Below are 26,834 nucleotides of genomic sequence, written 5' to 3'. Positions count from 1 at the left end.
ATTTATTATTTTAAAACTATAAATAAATCTGTACCTTCAGGAATCTGACATTATAAGTAATGAGTCCTAGGTCAGGAACTCTGGTGATTAAAGGTAGTCTTGGACCACCAGTGTAGAAGTGTGAACTGTGTGACTTATTGAAAGAGAATCTTGGATTCAAATGAAAGAGATGCAATCCCTAGATGATAACTACAGTTATCCATAACCTGCTGAGACACACAGACTATCCCCAAACCAACAACACTTAAACTTCACTAAAATCTCATTGACGTTTGAGAGAATCTACTGTGCACTAATTCACTGTCACATTCCCTTACACACAGTGGTAATGCTTCATTGATTTCACAGCACTTTGTGGCATCCTAACATACATACACAAACAGAAATTATAATTTCACCAAGTCAGTGAACAGGTTTCCATGGTAAGGTACACATGGACTAGGAGATGGGGAATGCTAAACCTATCTTGATGTTTAATGCCATTAATTAATGTAACTACAAGCATCTCATGTGGTGCCTACCTGTTGTTCCACTTGTGAAACAGACAATTGATAGGTCCTCAGGGCGTGGAGGCTGAAGGCAGAAAATAAATAAAAATGAAGAATCTACAAATAGTTCAACCTTCACGGGAAATAAATTGGTGTTGAAAACTACAGAACATATGCATTTGGGCTGGCTGCAGTTGGTGTACATTTCAAATTATTCTTTCTTTAAAATGAATGAAATTTCTCTGAGAGGAGTAAGTCAGAGATATCATTTCACTCACCACCGGAGTTCGCCTGTTCATTTGTCCAAGGTTCTGAAAGCAAGAAGGGAAGAAAATAACCAGAGTAAAAATGCTTTACATATTTTACAATATATTTTATGTCTTAATTTACACTTGTTTTTCAAACATGTCTCTGCAAAGAATGTTAATCACTTGGTAATCAATTATTAACAAAGGTTTGCACCCATTCAATTCTGAATTCTTGGCCTTGCTCTAAACACTGCAGATAGGACGCTGCGTATTAAATACTTGTGGTTAATTACTGATGAGACAGAATTCCAGGTACATATTTTTCTCATCAGTGTTTTATTCCAACTGAACCACCATCTCCAACACCACTGATTACTTGTTCCCCACACAAACACCCAGTCAAAAGCTCCATCCATTATCTTCAATAAACAAATAACAAAAGAAAAATAGAAAATAGGGGCAGGATTGGCTATTCTGCCCTTCAAGCTTGCCCACCATTCAATATGATCATGGGTGATCACCTCACATAATACACTCTTCCAACTTTCTCACCACATCCATTGATCTTTTAACACCAAGGAATACTTCTGTTTCATTCTTGAAACATTCAATATTTTGGCCTCAACTGCTTCCTGTGGCAGAGAATCCCATAAGCTCACCAATCTAGGTAAACAATTCCTCCTCATCTCAGTCCAACTCAGTGTCTTCAGACTGTGAGCCCTAATTCTGTACTCCTGGTTATCAGGAACATCCATCTGTGGTTATCCTGCTGAGTTCTATTAGAATTTTATAGGTTTCTCATTCGTTTAAACTGCAGTGGATAGAGTCCTAACAAATCCAGTCTCTCTTCATATATCAGTTCCGCCATTCCAGGAATCAGTCTGGCAAGCCTTTTTGCACTCTTTTCTTGGCAGAGCATCTTTAAGGGGAGCTACTTGAACATAACCTCTCGACCAACTTAAAAAGGAACTTAAACTAAAAATAGAAAATGCTGGAAATATTTATCAATGTTCAGTCATAGATTTGAAACTCTGTTTCTCTCTTCGCAGATGCTGTCAGACCACTAAATACATTTACATTGAAATAACAAGGTACAGAGCTGGATGAACACAGCAGGCCAAGTAGCATCGTAGGAACAGGAAAGCTGACGTTTCAGGCCTAGACCCTTCATCAGAAATGGGGGAGGGGGAGGAGGTTCGGAAATAAATAGGGAGAGGCGGAGGTAGATAGAAGATGGATAAAGGAGAAGACAGGCAGAGAGGAGACAGACAGCTCAAAGAGGCGGGGATGGAGCCAGTAAAGGTGAGCATAGCTGGGGAGGTAGGGAGGAGATAGGTCAGTCCAGGTAGGACGGACAGGTCAAGGGGGCAGGATGAGGTTAGTAGGTTGGAGATGGAGGTGGGGCTTGAGGTGGGAGGAGAGGATAGGTGGAAGGACAGGTTAGGGAGGCGGGGACGAGCTGGGCTGGTTTTGGGACCTGTCCGTCCTCCCATTCTCCCTGGACTGACCCATCTCCTCCCTACCTACACTCACCTTTACTGGGTCCATCCCCACCTCTTTGACCATTCTGTCTCCTCTCCACCTATCCTCTCCTCTATCCATCTTCTATCCACCTCCTCCCCCTCCCCCATTTCTGAAGGGTCTAGGCCCGTAACGTCAGCTTTCCTACTCCAATGATGCCGCTTGGCCTGCTGTGTTCATCCAGCTCTATATATTGTTATCTTAGATTCTCCAGCATCTGCAGTTCCTACTATCTCTCACGTACTGGTTAGCAGACTGGATTCATTTCAGATTTCCAGTATGTGCACTATTTTGCTGTCTTAAATGGAGCCTCTTTGGAGTAATTCTAATAACCAAAAAAGATAATTTAACTCCAAAACAAGAACAGAAATTGCTGGAGAAACTCAGAAGGGTTGGCAGCATCTGTGGAGAGAAAGCGGAGTCAACATTTTGGATCCAATGACCCTTCGTCAGAACACAATTTAACTCTAACACACATTTCCAGGGTTGATAGAGACGGCTTGAGGGCAGGTATCTAGTATGCCAGAGAAATCTCTTACTTTTGTCCCAATGCTACCATCTCCACTTCTCTCCACAGTAAACATACCTCAGAGGCAAGATCACGATTAACATTTCAATAACCTTTTACAAGACAAAAAATTTCAAACCTACATTCCAGCCTACTGTCACCTTTAAGATTTAACAGAAATGGACATTTACAGGTGACCAACTCACTTTCAGGTGAAGGAAACCTCATTTAAAATATCAAGTAACAATGTATTTTTTAGTTGTTATCTCTGTTCCAGCATTAACAGCAGCTGGGCTGGTTATTTGGGGCTTGGCCAATCTAGCAGCTAAAGGGAGGTGAGAAATGCTGAATGGAAGACTTTCTTTCCATCACTTTGATAATTGAGGAGTCAACAAGGGACCTTGCTCCTCCTGTGCAACATCCCTTGTTGACCTCCTCAATTATCAGACTACTATGATGGCAATCAGAACCCAAAATATCACACAGCCTGATATTCTTCTAGTGGCCATGCCGTAGCTGTCCCATGATCTTCTCTTTGTATCTTGTTTTCCTGATCCCAATCACATATGACCTTCTGCTTATAACTATTCTTGAGTTTTATCTTTGGGCTGTAATTGCTCTTGGCTCTTGCACTCTTCAAATCACCATCAATCTTCTTCATGAGCTTTCAGCTGTGAAAAAACTCAGCCTGATGCCGAGTCTATGTGCCTGACACACAAGCAGCAGCTGCAAGCTGGAAATCAATTCTAAAATATAGTCATCAGATCCTCCTATTAAATTTGGCATAATCTGATGGAAACCTGTCCTTAGAGATTTCCCAGTCACTGAACTTGTACCCACTCTACCGCCAGCTCAGCCCCCATTACTTGCCTGAAATTAATAGTTCTCTATCTCTGCTAGTTCTGAGTCAGTTCCTACAAGTTGCTCAAGAATGGGACACGCTGACTAAGCCTCCTTTTTCCCTTCTACCTTGTGTCAAATCACTAGCCTTTATTTAGAAACTCGGTTAATATCCAGATTTACAGTCACCCGTATGATAAACATAGACCATATAGCATATTTGTACTCAGTTGCATCATAACACCTGACTGAGTCACTGGAAATTTTCACATACCTCCACTTCCTGGAGTGCCAGTATTTGCACTCCACAGTTATTTCCCATCTGAACCAAGTCCACGTCAAATGGATCCATAAGGATGACTATCTGCAAGTCTGGAGTCTCGTTCTTCTCCACATTCATCAAAAGAACTTTTGCTTTTTCTACCTTATCACAGATAACTGTGGAAATTTCAGCTTAAAAAAGGAAAGATACATACATTGGTGACACACGCACAATGCTCCACTACCACTTCACCAGTTGTAAAAATGCACTGTTTTAAATATTTTTAATATCTATTTTAAATAGTTTTTTGGGACTTGGAGATTAAAAAAATCATTTCATAATTTCTTGGATAAGAAAAAATAGCATATGTTGCCTGAATCTAAGCAGAATCTCAGGCAATAAAGGAATAAGACGGGTTATGTTACGTGTGATATTCTGAACGGCAAGATTGAAAGGCACTAAAATTCAATGTGAAAAAAAAGCATATTCACCCTGTTAAATACAAACATTAAATTTGCATCATGTATTAAATTTCATGAAAAGAAATTGGTTGAGAAACAATTTTCAAAGAGTCAATGCACTTTTATCACAGTGACAATTTCCTTCATTGAGTTGTGTTTGAGGGGGAATTGTTTGCCAAAAGGACACCCCATTTGAATCAAAAAAGGAGGTGAAATTAAATGATTTTCCTTGCTAGGGGAGAATTATTACTACATTATTTGAAAATAATCTTGCTGTTAGCAATTCATTCAGCTCAATTCTGTGAAAACAGAGAACCAAACCAAACAGATTGCTATAGATATTTTATACTGTAGATTGCAATTTGAAAGAATGGCATTCAAAGAGTGACCTATAGGGAATAATAACATTTAATTCCAAAAGGAGTGTAACATAGCATGTGAGGGTAGCATTTATTACCCATTTCTGATTGCGTTCAGGGTAGGCAAGAGTCACTCGCATTGCTGTGGGTCTGGACTCTCATGTAAGCCAGACCAGTTAAGGATGGCAATTTCCTTCTCTAAATGTCATTAGTCAACCTGTTGGGTTTTTTTTAAATGACTATCAACAAGAGATTCATTAGAGTCATAACTACAGATTTTTATTGAATTCAAATTCCAAAATGGCAGGATTTGAACCCAGGTCCCGTTACATTTTCCTGGGTCTCTGAATTAATAGAAATGGCTGGAAAAACTCAGCAGGTCTGCCGGCATCTGCGGACAGGATTCAAAGTTAACATTTCAGTTCTGAAGAAGGGTCACTCGAAACGAAACATTAACTCTGATTCGCTCCACAGATGCTCCCTGACTTGTTGAGTTTGGCCAGCAATTTCTGTTTTTGTTTCTAATTTCCAGCATTTACAATTTTTTCAGGAATTTTTCTCAGAATTAATAGTCTATTGATAATACATTAATAGGTTTATGCCTCCTCAAAATGTTGTATGTTTTGTACCTGTTAGTTATGACTTTTTGATCCAAAAGGGAACAGTACACTATCAATTGAAAAGTGATGACCAACATCCTTAAGCAAGTGTATTTTTTCACTATTTGCATTTATAGAATCTATGAAACATTTTCAGACCTACTGGTAAAGCAGGGATACCACTGTATGGGGGGAGATTTTAATCATGTATTTCTGAAAAATCAAGTCATACTTTCAGCAATAGAATACTAGGCTCCAGTAATATGACAATATTTGGTGGTTCTAAAACGTTTAATTTTACGTTAAGGAAGTTATCCATGAAGCCAATTTTGTTTCAGTCAGGGTAGGAGTTAAATCATGCTTATTGCCAAAAGTTAGTAGTAATGTGAAATTGACAAAGATGTGAGCTTTATCCAGATTGGGATCAAACTGTAAACATTAGGCTAGAATAGGGAAATCTTTGAGTTGTTTCAAGCATGACATGGCATATATCAAGTGAATGAATATAATGAAACTGTGTAATCTCATCAGTTTAATCAGTCTGCACACAAAACAAACAAACATTCAGAGAATTAGATTTACTTCCAGCATAAAAATTGAAGGCAAGAACATGATAAGGCTGTGGTACACCACCGACATAGCACAATTTACATAATCTGAAAGAGGTCTACAAAATATCACAGATCAAGTAAAACCTAGAAGTTTAAAATAGGGAATATTTATGAACAACAAAATTCCAACACAATAGTGTTTAGAAGGAATCTGTTAGAATAAACAAGAGAGTGTAGATTAAACTGGATGATACCATACTGCAACAAGAAAATATGTTTATAACAGGAGTTGACAGATGTGATACAGAAGTTAGAAGGATAGAGATATTCAGCAGTAATTTTGAAGATAACAGATGTGTTAACAACTAAAAAACTCAGGCTTCTCACAAGGAACACACCAATAAACTGCTACATTCTACCTACTTACTGTATGCCTTAGAAACCTGGACTATAAGTAAATATCTATGGAGTAAATTAGAGAGCTTTGAAATGTGAATGCTAAGATATAAGCTAGAAATTCCATAAACAAATGATAAGAGAAAATGAAGTATCAAAATTTCAAAAGCAAAAAGAACTCTAAGAGTCATATTTTACAAAAAAGTCAGTACTTTGACCATTTAATCAGAATGAAAAAGCAAAGAGCAAATGGAGGGCAGCAGAAAGAGATGTCAGCACAGGCACAGTTTAACAAAGGAAGTGACAGACTAGTCACTGATGCTTTCCAGTGGATATGTGAGGATGGCACAATTTAGACAAGGGGAGCATGCAAGGACAGAAGATCTCCTGACAGGAGTGGTCACATGCATCAGCAGGTGCCTCAATTTCTTTTATATTTTGTTCACTTTCCAATGCAATGTCTGATCAGAAAAACCCAAACTAAAAGTCAGCCACTTTCTTACACAATTCTGATTAGTTTAAGATGGACACTTCTTTGTGATGTTTTATAGAAGTAAGTCAATTAGTGATTTTTTTCCGAGCCTAAATATACTGGCCAACTACATTTCAATAGAATAGTTCCTGCTGGGCAATTTCAGAATAGGAGAATTCAACCAAGGAGAAGCTTCACTCTTAACACCAGCAATTTAAGGATCCTTTGATTTCACCTTTTGACATTTAAATTTAAAGACTGGCATGTAATTTTCAGAAGAACGTTGTTCCTTTTACCTGTGTTAATTATGTAGCGAATGGCTTCAGGTCCAAGTGTGTCATAAAGTGGCACTATCACCATGGAGTAGGTATAGCATGCCAGTTCAGCAATAATCCACTGGATGGGAAGTTGCATTTATGAAATAAAGAAAAATGACAAAAGGAAAAAAACTTCATACATCCAAATAAATATCACAAAAAATTCTTTTTTTGTAATGGTATTTATAAATAGTTGTAACCAACTCTTACCTCTGGTCTGTTCTGTGCAAAAACACCAATGAATTGGTCTGGAGATGACCTGCAGTTTTTTTGGAGCAGTCCAGATCCCAAGTTCTCAGCTCGGGTTGCAACCTGTGAGAAAAGGTGTTTTTGGTTATGTCCCATTTGTTTTCAGACCCCAAACTGAGCTAAATGGAGCTGTGCTGTAACTAATGTCCCTTTAAGTTGTGCACCTCTGGCTCAGTCTATAGCACTCTTGCCTCTGAACCACAGGAACCCAGTTTCAAGTTCCATTCCAACAACTACACATTACTTCATGGTACAAAATCTGCCATGGCTAACAAAATTAGTTCAGGATTATTCAGATTAAAAGACTAATAAAGCTGTCAGACACAGCAGTAATTCTGAGGACTGAGAAGTTTATGGAGCACAAAATAGGCCCACAAAGAGGAAAGAGGGAGAAGAAAACATGAATTCAACCTGGCAAGAAAAAAAGCAGACTGTAATAACTGCTATAGGGATGTAACAAGAAAATGTTTAGCCAAAACCCACTTTAAGCAGAGTCAGGAGAGTTCATAATGGTAGAGAAACAGAATTTTTAGTTTGGTGTCTGTTTTATCTGGATAAAACACCAGATTTCTCCCAGAACTAGTAGATCTAAATTGCTAGAAAGAATGAGGAGTTGAAGAAATTAGCAACTGTATAAGTTTGTAGTAGATAAATTAATGGGGCTAGAAGATAATAACTCCCCAGAATCTGATGGACTACATCCCAAAGTGTTGAAGGAAGTGGTATTTAAGATGGTTGATTTATTGGCGATCATCATCATCCAAAAGTCTATAGATTCTGGAATGGTTCCTGTGGATTGGAAGGAAGCAAATGTCACCCCGCTGTTCAGGAGACTGAAAATAAGGAACTACAGATCTGTCAGCCTTTCATCAGTAATAAGGAAAATGTGATCGGTTATTATAAAGGTTACAGTAATTAGTTAATAAGGGATAATAATGGTTCTAATTGTACATTGTCAACATGGATTTGTGATGGGAAAAGTGGTTTGGAAAAATCAGGCGAGGGTGAGGAAATCTGTGGTTCAGAGGAGGCTCCTCAGAAGAGGTGGTCTGAGGTTGGGAGTGAAAAGGCAGTGTCAGCATGATCAATTTGGCAATAGACTTTGTGCACACTAAGAAGTCATGTGGGTTTCTACTATTCAACATTCCTGAAGTAACCAGCTAGCAAAGTACTGCAGAACTATCCAAAGTCTGAAAATCATGCTCAGAGTTGAAGACATTCATGCCCATAGAAAGTTAAGCTCTCTGGATAATTCCTACAAAAGTCAGTATAGCAGTACATGTGCAAGGTCCCAGTACTCATCTTCTGCCCATATATCTAGATGTCTGGTTTCTAACAATTTGGAGGCCAGACGATTTGGATGGTTACTTCCTCCTGTAGTCTGAGCCACTTACAAGACATATCACAGCCAGTCAATGAGGCTATATTGATAGGCCCTTCCAAATCATTGCCTGCATCATCTAAAAGAGGAAGGGCAGCCAGAATAAAGAACACTAACAACTAATTTCTCGCCCTTCGTTCGTACACTACCCTGAAGCAGAAACGTGTTGCCGCTCCTTCTATTTCGCAGGGTCAAAATTTTGAAACTCAATTTCTAACATTACAACTGAAACACCTGCATCACGTACAGCAATGGTTCAAAAAGTGGCTCGCCACTGCTTTCAACACGGTAATTATGGGTGGGTAATAAAGGTTTGTCTTGCCAGTGATACCTATACCTCTTGAACAAACAAAGAAAATTTTAGAAATGAAACGGCATTAAGATGAAAGACTAATGACTGTAATAAGAAGATTTTATCTGATCATACTTTTACATTTGTTCTTACCTCTTTATACGAAAGCCACTGATAGGGGTGTTTGGGTTTTCTGAATCCTAAGCAAGGGCCATCCCCTAAACAGAGAAGCAACACAGTTATTTCACTTATCCATTACTTCAAAATACTAACAGCTCTCCTGTAAGATTATTCACTACTGTTAGTAATTAGATTAAACTAGTATAAAGGAAATGTTTGGGTAGTGACAAGAAAGGTTTTAGAAAGACATTTACCAGTGATTCCCCATTGACAATAGCATGTCTTTTTGCCTGGTTGTTGAAAAACAAATACCTATACATACCTACTGCAGGTAGATCCCAAATAAATGTGCTCTAATTCACTACCAGTGTATTCAGTTTCTGGATATTCCAAATCAATTACAAAAATTGAAGCATCCTAAGCTTTGGATTGCTAAATTTGCTGATTACCAAAGACAGGTAGCAAGGCAAGTTGTCAGGAAGAAATAAAAGAAGCTACAAAGGGTTGTAGACAGGTTAAGCGAGTAAACAAAGATCTAATAAAGAGTGTAATTTGGGAAAATGTGAAATTGTCCATTTTGTTAGGAATTTTAAAAGAAGCATATCATCTAAGCTGCAATGGAGGAATATGCATGTCCAAATGCCTGATCACAAAAGGTTAGCACAGCAAATAGTGAGGAAAGCTAACAGAATATTGTTTATCTTTTCTGAAGGAGGGTCCAGGCCTGATATGTCAGCTTTCCTGCTCCTCTAATGCTGTTCATCCAGCTCTACACCTTGTTATCTTGGGTTACTTTAGGAGGCTTGTATTTACAGGAGCTCAGACAAGCAACAGGTGCCGTAATTGAAATATACAAAATCCTGCGGGGTATTGACAGCCTGGATATGGAAAGAAAGTTCCCAGTTCTGTGAGAATCTAGAATTAGTTTCAGATTTAAGGGGCCACCCATTTAAGACAGAGATAAGGAAAAATATTCTCAGAGGGTAATGTGTATTTTGAATGCTCCTTGCCACAGAGATCCAATCGCAGAGAGAGACTCCTGATCAGTAGTGGAGCCAATGGTTACAGGGAATGGGCAGGAAATTGGGTGTGAGAAATGTTGGATCGGCATGATCCCATTGAATAGTGCAGCAGGCACAAGAGGTGAAAAGACCCATTCCTGTCCCTAGTTCTCAAAAGACCCATTCCTGTCCCTAGTTCTCATGGCTTTGTGGTATAACAATGTGGTGGAAGCACAGCCCTTGGTTATTTTTAAGACAAAGGTAGGCAGATTCTTGACAAGCAAAGGTGGGGGTGAAAGGTTATTGGGGGTAAACAGAAATGTGGAATAATCAGATCAGTCATGATCTTAGAGAAGGACAAAGCAGGTTTGAGGCACCAAGTGGCCTAGTCCTGTTCCTAATTCACATGTGCACATGTAATAAGAAATTAATTCAAAATACACTAACTTGTAACTATGCTCTTTTACCAATAAAGCTCTTCTTCAGTTAAAACTTAGTGCTGATAGAAGTGTTTTAGCTACAATCTCTCTCTAAAACAGAATTGGAAACATTTTCAAAAGTTCATACCCATGATTGTTTCTTACAGTCAAAGTTCATATACTGTACTTGTAAAGATTTTGAGATTCTGTTACAGAATGGAATAATGTTTCCTATAAATGTTCTCTTTTCACTCAGTACGCTCAATGATTTTGAAGGAGATCAGGTTGTGTGCAAGTGTTAACTTTCTGTTTTTGGTAGAATTTTCCTTTGGGGATTGGCTTGTTGAATACCATCGCAAAGTAGAGTACAGGAGTCCATCATTTTCCTGCCACTATGTTATATTACCAGCTTTGTGAAAACTGGCAGCTCAATGACTACCACGAAGCCAGTTTAACCATTTTAGTGGCTACTTAATGGCTGCTTACATGGCTGTGTAGGCACTGTGCCTGTATCAGGAAGACCCACTAACACATGGATTCCAGGTGAGTGCCTTCTTTTTATGGTCATTCCATGGCCCATGGAGCCCCCACTGACAAGAGCACTGCCAGTGCAGAAAGAAAGAGCCACATCCCAATCATTGGGGCTTACCTGCCTAGCCTTGATGTACCCCAAACTAACTGCTCTGTCTTTGAGGACACCCAGCCTTCTCACTAGAACTGCAGCCTGAGCACTGATGAGGCTGTCAGCTGATGAGGCAATCCCGAGAGCAGGCTTTGGCCATCCCTGGAAATAAGCTGGTCTGAGTCCCACCACCATCCAAAGTGACTGCTTTTGAGGCTAGCAACAGGACATCATCATAACCAGCAACATTTGCCTTCTGGTTTGATCAAAAAGCCTCCCTATTCAGAAACATTCAAAAATTTGGATGTTTTACCTTTGCACATACCTTTTATCCTGGTCTATCATGAGTACCTTAAAACTTAAGTCATTTAAAATAATGGAGATATTTTGTAACTTGAATAGTTTGGCCTAATTATACTTTTAAGTTAGTTTAATAGATACTTATGAAATTTCCTCAAAACTGCAGACATGAGGTGAAAGTGACTGTCACTGACAACAGTTGACAGAATTGACTTCAAGAAGCCCAAGAAAAATTGGAGACAATGGGGGTCGGGGAAAACACAGATTGCTGAATTGGCACCCCATTCAGCAACTTAAACATTCATTTCCTCCACTACCAGTTAACAGTAAACAGATAGTGTGTACACTATACCAGATGAACTGCACCAAGTCACGAAGGCTCCTCTGACAACACTTCCAAACACATGACCTCTACCATCTTGAAGAACAATGGTGTCAGATGTACGGGAACACCAGCACTTTCAAGTTCCCTACCAAGCCAATCAATCATCACCCTAACTTGAAACTGTGACACTATTCTTTCATTCCTGTCCAGTCAAAATCCTGGAACTCCCTTCCTATTAGCACCGTGGACATGCCTACACTCCATGAAATGCAGTAATCCAATGAGGTAGCTCACAAGCATTTTCTTAAGGGTAGTCAGGGCACAGCAACAACATGCTGGCCTGGCTAATCATACCCACATCCTGAGAATGAATTTTTTAAAAAGCAACAGATTGTTTCTGTTGGCTGGAAAGGTGACTGGAAGCCTAGGTAACCACATGGAAAGAGAACTGAAGGGACCTTTAGAAAGAAATGCCTTTGTATGCAAGTTTACAATGTGAAATTTTAAGCTGAGCTCATTGTTGAGGCACAGTTCATAAATTCATTTGAAAGGGTATTGGATGGTCTGTTCTTAAAGACAAATCTTGAAGCAAATCAGAAGAGCCAAGCAGTAGAATGTAATTTGACTAAAACAGTTCATGTAAAGAAAAACCACGGTGTTGTTATGAAGGACTACAGAACCTACTTCCCCACTTGATCATCTATGATTCTGCAATTTTGTGAAGCAGGCATTCCTCATCTGCCCACTGCTCTGTTATGGACCAGACCAAATCCCCTCAAAATACATTTGGAAGATAGTCTAGACCCCAACTTTTTCTTATTTTAAAAGGTAGGTATAAAGGTATTGCATTCTAGATGCAATTCAATTGATCAAACTATTGACATTAAGCAAAACGCACTTTATTTTTACACTACAGTTATAGTACAGAAAGTAACAATAAAAGAATTGGCTTAACTGCAACACTATTGAAATACTGAACAAAGTACATATATTAATTACTAATAATTAACTGTTCCAATATAGTAATATCACATAAACACATACTTGGTAAATGCAAATTCAACAAAATAGATTATCTCACATGCAATTCTAGAAGCATGAAGAGAACTTTTAGTTGTAAAGGGAGAAAAATAGAAGCTTCCACATCCTACTTCAAGACCCCAGCAACTGCAGAAAGCTAACACTAAAAATCCTGGTTCTGTTGGAGCTTGACCCCACCCATTCAGGCTGCTACTATTATTTCAACATTTAAAAAAAGACCCAAGGCCTCGCAAACAGTTTATGCTATTGGCTTTGAGTAGAGTTCTCATCTCCTCTGTCTCAACCTTTCTTCATAAAAAGAGACAAAGTACACCTCTTAGAGCAGTAGTATCATCACAACTGAAATGGGACCAAGCCTTGAAATGCCACTCTGCTAGCCATTACCAATATCTCCCTGATGCTCCGACACTCCTGAAGGAGATAAGTGCTATCCCTTTATATATCATCCGTAAATGCACAGATTCTCCAGGACATTATTCATACGAGGTCATAGAATACTCTATTTAATAATGAAAACATGTAAACTTCGTTTTAATCAATGGCATATTAGTGCTGGCACTCTGTTTCTCTCAACATCTCCAAAATCAAGTCAACCCAGGTAGGTTACAGTAGCAACTGCTTATACAGTTTGCTTGCACTTCTGCATATTACCTAGTAATTTAATCTGAGCACTAATTTTACAGCTGTATCAGAGAACTAGCCAACTCATATGGTAAATAGCTGGAGACCTACTTCAAGCAGAAAATATTGGCAGTATATGTTCATGATTAAAATTGGAGTTGCCGTGGTCCCTGCTTTGTGTATGTCTCTCCTATAATTGATAGCCTCCACTTTATCTCTGTGTCTCCCTTTCAGTAAATGTTCATTTGAAAGACAGCAAGAGGAAAAACTTTTGGTAATGGCACTGTAAATGCTCATATCAACTCAACAGAGGCAGCCAGCATGGTGGGCTACTTCCTGAAAGTCCTGCAGAACTTTCAGCAATATTCTTTCTGAGGAATGCAGGTCAGGTTTTTAATGAGGGAGATTGATAGTGAAGTTAAGAATCAATGGGATCCAAGAAAATTTGGCTAAGTGAACCCAGAACTGGCTGTGTAGCAGATGCAGGGGGTGATGGTCAAGGGAATGGAAACCTGTGTCCAGGGAGGCTCCACAGTCATAACTGGGGACATATGCTGTTTGTGGCATATATAAACAACTTGGACCTCAATGTATAAGGATTCATCAGTAAGTTCATAGATGGTGCAGCGAAAAACAAAAAAAAAATCAGTCCTGACCTTACATAGGAATTTCAATTAATACTATTTGAGGACAACAGCTTTGCCTGCACATGGGCATTCTATGCAGTTTACATTTGATGTATGAACTGACAAATGTTCTATAGTATAGCTAAATCATTAACAGGAAATAATTCTACACACAAATAATGTAGTTAAAAAAAAAACTCTGGATGATCTGACTGTTGTTTATTATTGTCTGCAGAAATTTGTTATGTGCAATTTGGTTGCTGCATTTCTCACATTACAACAGTGACTAGAATTGAAACATTCTTATTTGGTCATCTTACAGCATCCTGAGACCTGAAGGCATTACATTAACAGATGTTCTTGCTTTATTTGATCTATAGTCCATTCTTCTTTTTAGAAATATGGGCACCCCATTCACTTTTTTCAGACCAGCCAAACATTGAGCTTAATATCTTGGGGATATCTACCTAGTGTGATTTGCAGAATCTATTTGTGACAACAAAACCTTGATAAGAAAGTGTAGTGGTAAGTGTGTGCTTTCCAGAAGATTTTTAATATATTACAAATAGACACCATGTTTAGTAATTACTGGAGTTCATTATCTACAAGTTGTCTATTGGTACCAAAGTATCACATTACACAGATGGCATGGCAGTTCAAATAATGCACAATTTCTTCTAAACACGAGGAACATTCAAATAATCATAAGATACCTCACTTAGTTACAATATCTAATTGGAAAACAACTCCAATTGTTCGCTTGTATTTTATTTTTGAATGTCCATCCCTTGGCCTAACACTTTTAGCCCAGCTCCTTTTCTAAGGCGAGGTGGCCAGTGGCCAACTTTTGATTTAAAAAACACTGGAATCGATCTAAAAAAACCCATCAGCAGATGTTTTGTTGAGGGATGAAGTAGGCAATGCATCTGAGTTTTCCGATGCAAGTGTAGTGCTCCACCACAAACTCTTGGCTTCCTTGCTTCAGTGCCATGCCTTCCCACTTCGAGTAAACCATTACTACAGAGATCAGTAGCATGGTGTCAACCTGATGCACTCCTATTTAGACAGCCTGTGCCGTGAAACTCAAAAGAAGAATGCCCTGCTCTCAATTTAAATTTCTTCTTCCAAATAATGTCATGCCATTTTCTTACAAGAAAACGTTTATGTGGAGGTAATTCTCCAAACTCCTTGAAGTTAGCAATTCAATGGTAAAATGGAGTAAGATGCAAATGAGTACATTTAAAAAAAATTATTCGTAATTCTGATTTGAATCCCATCAACAGATAATCTGCTTTGGTTTTCTTGATTAATGTTCACCTCATGTAGGTTTGCTCTGAAATGTTAGAAGCTGGTTGTGGTCAGAGCCTGTTCAACTCGTGGCAGGCTCAAACCATTAAAAATATACATAAAGAGTTATTGAGAGTGAAACTGTCAGTATTACTGCTCATCACCACCACCAGTTTTCCAGCCCTCCACCTACCTACATGTCCCAATGAACCACAAAAAGCCAGCAAACAGGAGCACCTTACAACCCACAGTTATGGCAGGAAACTCAGCATTCCTTCCAATCAATGCACAATGTGTGTCTAGCTGATGACACAAACCAGACAGAAACCCAAAATGAGTAAGAAAGGAAAAGCATGAGGAAGGCAGAGAAGGAATAAGACAAAAACGGAGGTGAGAAAAAGGAAAGAAGGTGAGGGGAAGGAAAGCAAAAGAAGAGAGGGGTAAGTAAGGAAGAGGCGAGGGAAAGGCAGAGGCAAGGGAACGGCAAGGAACGGCAATGGAAAGGCAAGGAACAGCAATGGAAAGGCAAGGAACAGCAATGGAAAGGCAAGGAACAGCAATGGAAAGGAGAATGAGACACGGGAAGTTAAATGAAAGAGGAGAGGGACAGAAAGGGAGGTGATAGGCATCCACACAAAGAGAAGGAACTGCTAATGATGCAGTCCAATGAACTGACAAAGTGCAAAACTGATTTCTGGAAGAGACGTTTAATCATGATTCTGTCAGACATAGAAGCAATAAACAACATCCTCTCATTGCTCCAAAAAGTGAACACTTGCTTTGTGCTTTTTGAAATTCGATGGATTATTTCAGTGTTTATAAAGAATCCTTTCCAAATGCCAAATGGAGATTTTTATGCGATCTAGAAACTCGCCTGCTATGTGTAATCCTCGTTGGTATACTTCATACATTGTCCTTGCATCGTCATGGTAGTGCGTCATAAGTTGGATGCTGTCGCCTAATACAGAGCCACGAGCTTGGTCAGTACCCTAATGAAACAAAACAATACCTACATTTGTATGAACCAAAGTAAAAGAACTTTTTGTACAGGTGGATAATAATAAATTCATCCAGATTGTCAGTACAACTGTTACTGGAATATGAATTAGATCAGTGTTTTGATAAAACCTTAAGGAACAGAGAAGCTTGCTCATTATCTGTAATAGAACATTACAGTGCAGTACAGGCCCTTTGGCCCTCGATGTTGCGCCAACCTGTGAAACCAAACTGAAGCCCATCTAACCTACACTATTCCATTATTATCCATGTGTTTATCCAATGACCATTTAAATGCCCTTAAAGTTGTCGAGCCTACTATTGTTGCAATCAGGGTATTCCATGCCCTTACTACTCTCTGAGTAAAGAACCTACCTCTGACATGTGTCCTATATCTATCACTTCTCAATTTAAAGCTATGTCCCCTCGTGCTAGCCATCACCATCTGAGGAAAAAAGCTCTCACCGTCCACCCTATCTCATCCTCTGATCATTCTGTATGTCTCTATTAAGTCACCTCTTAACCTTCTTCTCTCTAACGAAAACAGCCTCAAGTCCCTCAGCCTTTCCTCATAAGACCTTCCCTCCATACCAGGCAACATGCTAAATTTCTTTAGTCTCCTAAGGAAGTAGAGATGTTGTTGTGCTTTCTTGACCGTAGCATCAACGTGGGTGGTCCAGGAAGGATTGTTGGTGATTGTCACTCCCAAGAACTCGACCATCTCCACCTCAGCTCCCCTCATGCAAATGAGGGCGAGTCCTCCTCCTTGTTTTATAAAGTCAATGATCAGCTCTTTAGTTTTGCTGATATTGTGGGAGAGATTCTTATACATGCACCACCTCACCAAGGACTCTATCTCTTCCCTGAATTCTGTCTCGTCATTATTTGAGATCCAGTCTACAATGGTGGTGTTGCCAGCGAACATGTAGTTGGAGTTGGGATGGAATTTGGCGACACGGTCAGGAGTGTATAGGAAGTATGTTAAGGGACTGTGTACGCAGCCTCGCATCCCAACCATTTGGGTGAACTAAGTGGTCAGCTAGGGCTTCAGACTTTAAAGGGTGTGAAATCAAACTTTCCAAGTAAATAAAGGTAAATTTTAATTCTATAGAATTCTCATTTCTCTGTATATCAACTGTGGTAGGATTGAGGGGTCCTAAGGCATTAAAAACCTTCAGACTGACATTGGATGAGGGAACAGAGAAGCTGGGGCCTTTCCACTGAAACAGAAAAGTTTACGACAATATTTGTTAGACGTGCTGAAATGGTGAGAAGTTTTAATGAAGTGGGGAATAAAAACTAATTCTGTTGATTGATGAATGAGTGAAAATGAGAAATACATCAAATTGGGGCTGATAAGTTATTGAATCTAGCTCAAGACAATTCTGGAGCGGCTAGAAAATACAAATATCTAAAAGTTAACTGAAACCAGGGACCAGCTTCAATGTCAAATTCTGTGCTGTCAGATGAGGCAACTGTAAATGGAAAGGAAGTATTAAAATGACAAAACAAAATGGGGATGGGTGTAAGCTCTGAACGGTAGAATGGAACAAGTGTGGGACAGTTACTCAGCACTACAGAAACAGAGGATATATGTGAGGGAACTGGAGAAGATCACAGAAGTGGAGTGATGGAATGTCATTATAGGAATCTAAATTAAAAGAAAGGATTAAGAGATGAAAAAGGTGCATTCAGCAGCTTGTTTGTAATATATATTTTTTGAGGATAACCAGTACATACGTAATTAATGTGCAGAATTTATCAGTTCATTTAAAAAGCTCTGCCTTATGTTCTCATGAAACAAACAGTGAACGAAAGTAATATTTGGTTCAAAGATAGAATTGCCAATTAACCAAGCATATTCAGAAATGCATCAGTCTCACATTTGAAAAGTAAGGGCTTATGCTGACAGCCTCTTGACAAAGCTGACTTTTCCTCGAAACTACTGATACGCAAATTCATGAGTTAAATAACAGATGCCAGTGTAAAAAGCTGATGAATGGAACACAGTGCTCCAAAAGCCACTTTCTACGAGTTTCTCTGAAAGCAGTTCTTAGCAAAGCAAGTAGATATTGTTCTTTGATTTACCAGCAAAGTCTTTGAAACATAACCAACAAATGAAAATACAAGTTGAGCAAGGGTTCAATGAATTTCCTTTAGCAAAGGCTGACATCTATTAAAATAGATTGAGAATCAAACTGTAATGTATTTATACAGTCTTCATGAATAAAAATGGTAAAGTATTAACAGTCCTTCTGAAGAACAGCTGTGGATTGATTTGGTTTTTAAAATATTTATTGCAAATGGAGAGAAAGTTAAACAGTAGCATACGGGGTTAAATGATTGCCAGTTATTTACTGAGTTATGTAGGAAGTTCCATACCTATCATCTTAGCCATTTGCACAGTTTTGCTTAAAAAGTAAGTGCTTAAGACACAAAAAGTGCTGTCTTGGGAAAGGGGCAGCTGGGAAATAAGTAGAGAGAAGAGGTCCTTGACCTGATACAACCTGTCCATCTTCTCTCCCACCTATCCGTCCCTCCCATCCCACTGACCAATCCCCACTGCTGCCTACCTGCACTCACCTATCAGTATCTCACCTACTTTCCCCAGACCCACCCCTCCTCTCTATTTATTTCTGAGCTCCCTTCTCCATCTCCATTTCGGAAGCAAAGTCCTAACCTGAAACGTCTATTTTCTTGCTCTTATAATGCTGCCTGGTCTGCTGTGTTCGTCAAGCTCTCTACTGTGTTGTCTCTGACTCCAGCATCTGCAGTTCTTCCTATCTCAAGGTGCTGTTCTTGTCATGTGAACCAATTTCTCCAACTGCCAGTAATTCAAACATGGCTGCATGTCCTAAATGTAGCATGATTTGCTAGTGTGCCATGCAGAAGTTAATTAATCTTAAAGCATAGCCTCATTGCTTAAGTTATTAGCCTTTTAACAACCCATCTCCAATCGTGAATTGTCAGGTTATTGTCATTGATGCCATATTAATGAAGGGATGTGGGGTCTTTCATACTTCTCAGGGAGTGATTGACTTTGGTGCGCTTTGCAGATGTGGAGTTTCCATTCCAAGAATTACTGGCAGTTGGAGAAATTAGCTCACGTGACAAGACCAAAAATAGGTCAGCTGGTGATCTTGAATGTGAACTCAATTAAAAATGTTATTACAAAGTTTTTGTTTATTCTAGCTGATAAATTATTGTTTTGATGTAACACTTCTTCATGGCCATTTCAGAAGGTTTATTTTTATAAACAGTGTTGATTAATTCCTCTCATTGGAAAGCTCAATCACACAAATCTTAAAAGCAGATAGTCTCATGGCAATCTATAAAATCAGTACTTCAAGTTCAAGAGAGACTGTTCTATGTTAAAACATGGACATAACGAAAGAGATTCACTTTCCTCAAGACCTAAGCCCATTTACCCTCTTTTTCTTCCTAATAAATCCTGTCTTCCCTTAATGGATGTGTATTTTAAATTTGTTTTAGTTGTGATTTCTATTTGTTTTCATCCTGCCTGCTATTTCTCTATTCATGTCTTTTCACAAGTAACTTTCAGAGATGCAGGCAACTGTTATGACAGAGGTTGGAGGGGTGCAACTTGACTGCAATCTTACTCCTCTACAGTCCACAACAAAGTACTTTTCCAGGGACCAAGCTGTCCAATTAAAATAACTCGTGTATCAGACTCGAAACATGATCCATCATCAGCTTTCTTAACATAACAATTATATCAAATCAAGACTTGTTCAAAAAAGATGAAATAACTTGTCAGCATGGACAGCATTAATAAAGAAGCATAAAAGCATACCCCTCTGAATATCCCTTAGACATGTGTACACACACTCCCATCAAAGCCAAGCAAATTTCATGACAGAGTTTGGTTTACTGAGAAGAAACATTGGCCGATGGAAAATTCTTGAAGGCAAACGGATAAAGTATAGACTGTTCCAGAGTCTTGGACTGACGATGTACTGTCTTCTGTTGGAGGAATGCATCGTCACTTGTTCCACTAATCTGCTGGTCACAGCATAAAATGAAAATACTTTTGCTAGTCACAAAAGGTGAGAGAGAGACAGACAGACAGACTGAAAGACAGACAGACACAGATAAATCCCCCAACTCAATGTTTTAAGTTAGTGGCAAAAAATACTGTAGATGCTGGAATACAAGGTAGACAAACAGGAGGCTGGAAAAACACAGCAAGCCAAACAGCATCTGGAGGGAAGGAACAGTCAACGTTTCAGGTATTACCCTTCTTCAGGACTGGATGTGTGAGTAGGGGGAGCCGCAGATAACAAAAGACGAGGAGAGGGGTATCAGAATGATGGTGATTGTTGGACACTGGTATTAAGTACATCTTGGTTGGTCGATGACAGGGATGAATCCGGTTGGTGGCTGAAAGGGAGGGCGGATAGGTGAATGGAAGGGAGGAAGTGGGGCTGGAAGGCTAAGTGGGGAATGAGTGGGAAGGTTATTTGAAATTAGAGAACTCAATGTTGAGTCTTCCGGGCTGTAGGGTGTGCAAGTGGAATATAAGGTGCTGTTCCTCAAATTTGTGTTCCGAGTCACTGTGACACTGGAGGAGGCCAAGGATTGATGTGTTGGAGGGGGAGTGGGGCAGCAAGTTGAAAGGGGTTGTGGCTGGGAGGTTAGGTTGGCTGTTACAGGCCAGGCAGAGATGCTCAGCGAAAAGGTCACCTTGTCCATGTTTGGTCTCACCAAGAGGAGACCACATCAGGAGCACCAGAGGCAATAGACTGGGTTGGAGGAGATGCAGGTGAAGCTCTGTCTCACCTGGAAGGACTGTTTAGGGCACTGAATGGAGGTGAGGGAGGTGGTGTGTGGACGGGTGTTGCATCTTTTATGGTTACAGGGGAAGGCCCTGGGCGGACCAGAGTGGTTAGTGCAGAGTGTGGTCCAAACTAAGGAGTGGCGAAGGGAATGGTCCATGTGGAAGGCAGACAGGGGTGGGTAATGGAAGATATTCCGGGTGGTGTGGTCTAATTGGAGTTGGCAGATGTCTTTGAGGATTATACGTTAGATGTGAAGGCTGGAGGAGTGGAAAGTGAGAACACAGGGGCGCTATCTTTATTATCTTGGTGGGAAGGGATGGTTAAGAGCTGTGGAATGGGGAATGGAGGAGGCACAGTGCAGGGCTGTCTGGATGACACAGTGAGGAAAAGAATGTTGTTTGAAATAGGAAGACATCCAGGAAGCTTGGGAGTGGAACGTCTCCTCATCAGCGCAGATGCGACAGAGATGGAGGAATTGGGAAAACAGGATGGAGTTTTTGCAGGATAGAGGGTGGGAGGAGGTGTAATCTAGGTGGCTATGGAGAGTCTGTGATCTTATAGTAAATGTCTACCTGTAAACGGTCACTAGAAATGGAAACGGAGAGGTCAAGAAAGGGGAGGGATGTGTCTGAGATAAACCAAGTGAATTTGAGGGCAGGTTGGAAGTTGTTCGCAAAGTCAATGAACAACTGCCCACAGACCACCTCCCTCCCCTCCATTCAGGGCCTTAAACAGTTCTTCCAAGTGAGACAGAGCTTCACCCACATCTCCTCCAACTTAGTCTATTGTATCCGGTGCTCCTGATGTGGTCTTCTCTACATCGGTGAAACCAAACGTAGACTAGGTGATCATTTTGCTGAGTATCTTTGCTTGGTCCATAGCAGCTACCCTAACCTCTCAGTCACTGTCCAGTTCAACTCGTGACCACAAACCCCCCACCGAGCATTTCCCCTCCGACATGTCCACCCTCAGTCACCTCCGTACCATAACGATTCAGAACACAAATTTGAGGAACAACACCTTATCTTCCGCCTGGACACCCTACAGCCTGGTGGACTCAACATTGAGTTCTGTAATTTCAAATAACCTTCCACCCATCCCCTGGCTCTCTTCCACCTCCTCCCTTCTACATACTGACCCTCCCTTCCAGCTGCCAACCGGATTCATCCCTCCCATCAACCAACCAGGTTGTACCTACTACCAGTGCCCAGCTCTCACTACCATTCCGCTAGCCACTTCTCCCACTCCCCTTTTATCTGCAGCTCCCTCTACCCCCACAGCCAGTCTTGAAGAAGGGTAATACCCTAACTGTTGACTTCTCCCTTCCTCCAGATGCTGCCTGGTTTGCAGTGTTTCTTCCAGCCTCCTGTTTGTCTGTCTCAACTTCTTATGTCAATATTCAAAACTTTCCCACCAGGGATCTACAACATGGCTAGTCGTTATCATCAGCTGCTGTGTTCCATTCAAGAAGCTTTATTTGAAAGAAAACAGCCACTGTCTATGACAAACTTTCTATTACCTCTTTCAAAGAAACAATGGCAGGTACTTCTACAAAAACTTGAAATCAATCTATTTCCTACAACCCTTCAACACTCAAGCCCTCTAAGCAACAATAAACAAAAAAAGTGTCTGCATGACTGATGCAAACACAATATTGGCCATTAAAATGTTATTTCTTTCCTCTGGACAGGTGATGTAAATATTTTTGGATTACCAGGCCCAACCTCATGAAAATACTTCATTTATACATAAACATGTACGCGCTGCTTAATTTTATGCCAATTGCACAGCACAGTTGAATGGGAGATTGGATATCTTAACTGATTAAAGTAAACTGCACCCAAGCAAAGAACACAAACAATTTGAGGGAGACTTCAACTAAGTAAGTCTGAGGTCAAGTGAGAATATCTGGGAATCAGGGAAAAATGGGAAATCAATGAAGAGTGGGAAACAAAGTGCTTTAGGTAAAGTCTACTGCAAGGAGTCTCCAGAGTGAGAGGTGAGTGAGAATGGATAACAGACTCGGACTGAGCAGCCTACCTCCACTAAGACCTGTACTGGAGTGAGATCACATACCACAACATGATCCAAAAGCAAATGGAGCTGCTGATTAGTGGGAAGATTGGTGGTTGCTTCAAATCTTTAAAATAAAAAGTCTTTGCATTTAGGTCTCTAACATTTTTCCCTCTTCAAAATAAGAAGCAGCAGGAAAACTACTGTAATTAAGTAATATGATCATGATGGCAGGACAGGTGGTGTGTTGGTGTTGCAACAAGTGGGCAATGCTGGATACCAAGGGGATCCAGGGTGACACACATCCATGGTAAATGCGGAGCTTGACGAACTTCAATGGCAAAAGTACTTGATGCTACATTTCAGGTGGATTGTGGTTCATGGAAGAAATCAAATCTGTGGGAGGCAAGGGAAGGTAGGTGTCTGCTCTGAGGTGTTTGGGTCCAATTTTGTGAAAGGGGTTGGTGTGGGGGTGGGGGGGTTATGTCCAGGCTGGGCAAGGAGAAATAAGCAAGGGTCTGTTAAATATTTACTCAGCAGTTAGTCAAAATTTCCTCAGTGATTTTTCAATTCATTTTAATCACACTCTCTGAAGTCAGATTTAAAATGGAAGCTTCTGGAGGGTTCCACAAGCAGGGGAGTTGCCCAATGGAAGAAAAAGGCTGTTTCACAGGGAATTCCTTCAGAGTTTGATGGAATAGGCATTATGTAATGTCTCCCATATATAACTATCCTCGATGTTGGGTTAACAGCTGCCTCATCAGCAGTAAATATGGGTTCATATGCTGTAGATCCAACCAATATCAGGCTATTTTGGAACTGGTAATGTGTAATAAGGCAGATTTAATAAATAATCACGAAGTAAAAGATGTTCGAAGCAAGTGATGAAACCACAATAGAATGCGGAGTTCAGATTTTTTAAAAAGTAATGTTGCAACAGAGATAGTGGATACATTGGCAATAATCTTCTAAGAAGCCTTAGGTTTTGGCAAAGTTCAGGATGATTGGAAAATTGCCAAGGTCTTATCCTTATTTAAAAAAGGGACAAAAATGTAAAAGAGATAGTTATAGGCCAGTTAGCTTAACACCTCTCAGTGGAAAAATGTTAAGAGTCTATCATAAAGTTGTAACAGCAGAGCATTTCCAAATGCATAACATAACCAAGCTTCTTAAAGGGATAAATCATGCCTAACAATTGATTAGAATTCTCTGAGGAGGTAGCAAGCAGGATAGATAAAGGGGAACCAGGAAATGTAATATACTTTGATTTCCAAATGGGCAAAGTACAGCATATAAAGCTATTTAGTAACAGCCCATGCTGTTGGGTTAGATAATATGATTAGGACAATTGGCTACCTAATTGAAGATAGAGAGTTGGGATAAGGGGGTCATTTTCAAGATGTTAATCTGCAACGAGTAAAGTGCCAAAGGGATCGGTTAATGAATTGTGGGAGGCAGGAGACATTACAAAGGGATATAGGCAGGTTAAATGAGTGGGCAAAAAACTTTGCAGATGAAATGACATGTAAGGTTATGAACTTTGACAGTCCAGAGATGATTCATTAGGTTGATCACAAGCATAGTAGGGTTTTCTTATGAGGAGAGGCTGAGTAAGTTTGACCTATATTCATTGGAGTTCAGAAAAATGAGAGGCGACCTCATTGAAACTTTCAACATAGTACATGCAAACAGGTTGTTTCTCTTTATGGAGAATCTGGGACCAGATTGCTTGACTGGCGAAACAGCCGACTTCTGCTCCTATGTGTTATTCATAATTGCCTAACTTAAACTTCTTGTCTTTGTCTAACATGCTCCACCTGTCTGTTTATAAACATCTAAGCCACTAACCCTCTACTTCCTGTTGCTGCAAAGACAAAAGGGAATTAGACAATCTTCCAAACACTTACTCTTATATGATAATATATTATTTGTTTATCTCAAGCTATCTTGACTCATACTGACAAATTTAATGTAACTACAAAATTACAAAAACATCAACAATGAAAAGATTGAGAAAATTGGTAGAGTGGAAAAGTACAGTACCAGCATTGTGCATGTGGATGTTGTATCATAATACAGGGGTCAGCTCTGAGAGTTTGACTTTCATAGTGGTGTTAGGTTGGGTCTGAGCCGGGACAGTATAAGTGGTCTGGGTGAGGTACAGTTGGAATGTGTGAGGTAAGGTAAGCATGAAGTCTATTCAATATCTACCCAGGAGTGAAACTATGTAGTTAACAGTTTAAATTTTCCTGGCCGTCTGTAGGCAGCTTGTAGATGAGGAAGAGGAAAGAGCCAGGAGTCAATCTTAGGAGGGCTTCCAAACTGAATGTAGTGATCAGAAGAAAACCTATTACAATAGATGTTTGGCCTCAAATGTACAGTTAAGCAAGCTAGTAAATTCTGTGTATTAACAATTCTGTTGATGCCATATGACTTGCAGAGGACTTACCTCAATTTCCACTGACTGCATTGAAAGGTCACAGGGTGGCTTCAGGGGTTTGGGTCTGGTAGTTAGCCAGTACGCTATAATAGCTGCAAACGAAGCAATGCCCATCAGTGTTGGTGGGGGAATTGTGCGGAAAAACTGGCTGAATTCATCTAATTCCAGTAGCTGCAGATTCCTCAAGATTTCCTTTGCTTGCATCTTCTCAATGAGTGAGCTAAATAATTCTAAGAAAAGAAAAGCAACAATCAGTAAGGTTACCTTCCAAAAATTTAACTGGGGGAGAAGAAAGTCAAGGTATGCATTGGGAGAATGTCTGAAGTATCCAGCGGGTCCTTTGGGCACTGTTCAGTACAATAATGTAATATACTGCGTCAGCCATGCACTGAAAGAAATGTTTGTTTATCACTGTGTTACTGTGCTATAATGGTTCTTGTCATTTATTAGCCAACAACATTGGTATTGGAAAATGGATAAATATTCAACTAAACATTGGGAATTTACATCAAAAACAAACTTTGTATAATAAGCTATTGCTTCACCCGTTTCCTTACATGGTTGTTTGGGGAGAAAAGCTGCAACATGGTGAATGTCATTGATTCAGCAATTCTCATTTACTGTAGCACCTATGAAAGTTCCTGGGGAAATCATTTTATGAAGTGAAAATAATTAACATTTTCAGATTTAATATTTTATCACACAACTGATAAATGATCTTCTAATCCAGACTGACATTATGGTTTTATTCCCCGTGCATTCTGGTGACCATCTCTGACATGACAGTGAAATTTGTGAAATACCTCAGAACCAACAAAAAGATTATTCAATCTAATGCACTTTTTGACATAGCTTTCAAAGCAAAGCAAGAGCACAGTGTGTTGTAGCTGCACTCTACAATTAGAGCTGGCATGCAGAGTGACAGTGCTTAACAAATTAAGGGATTGGACTTGATTTATTATTGTTGCAGGTACATATACTGTAAAATGTATTGTACTGCTTGCTAATCAGACAAGTCATACCTTACATGAGTACATCAGGGCAATAGAACAGCCTGCAGAATACAGCTGTTCTTAAATCTGTTGCTATGTGTTTCAAACTTTTGGATCTTCTGCCCGATGGAAGAAGGAAGAGAGTATAACTGGGGAAAATTCAGTGAGGTATTGGACTTGGGTAGGAATTGCCAACTTTGTCAGCAGATCTTTTTTTAAAATCTTTCCAAGTAAGCAAACATTGGTGGCAAGGCCAGCATCTGTTGCCCCAACCTTAAATGCCCTTAC

The 26,834-nt window shown here is 39.8% G+C and overlaps 1 protein-coding gene across 4 annotated transcripts in view; it reads right to left on the bottom strand.

Annotated features, from left to right (window-relative positions):
* Positions 1-26,834, bottom strand: part of LOC125458219 (long-chain-fatty-acid--CoA ligase 6-like) — a 153,400-nt gene that overhangs the window by 65,985 nt on the left and 60,581 nt on the right. For all 4 annotated transcript variants that reach the window (XM_048543272.2, XM_048543271.2, XM_048543275.2 and 1 more), the window contains exons 2-9: positions 25,564-25,784; positions 16,181-16,295; positions 9,098-9,162; positions 7,233-7,334; positions 7,002-7,101; positions 3,880-4,058; positions 767-799; positions 522-573 (exon numbers count right to left, since the gene is read on the bottom strand). In XM_048543272.2, the coding sequence (XP_048399229.1) occupies positions 522-573; positions 767-799; positions 3,880-4,058; positions 7,002-7,101; positions 7,233-7,334; positions 9,098-9,162; positions 16,181-16,295; positions 25,564-25,784 (867 nt within the window). The remainder of the gene's footprint in view (positions 1-521; positions 574-766; positions 800-3,879; positions 4,059-7,001; positions 7,102-7,232; positions 7,335-9,097; positions 9,163-16,180; positions 16,296-25,563; positions 25,785-26,834) is intronic.

This window comes from Stegostoma tigrinum, chromosome 13 (genome assembly GCF_030684315.1).
Source record: "Stegostoma tigrinum isolate sSteTig4 chromosome 13, sSteTig4.hap1, whole genome shotgun sequence".
NCBI classification, from domain to species: Eukaryota; Metazoa; Chordata; class Chondrichthyes; order Orectolobiformes; family Stegostomatidae; genus Stegostoma; species Stegostoma tigrinum.
The sequence above is the reverse complement of the archived record's forward strand: the minus strand, read 5'-3'. Positions and strand labels throughout refer to the sequence as shown.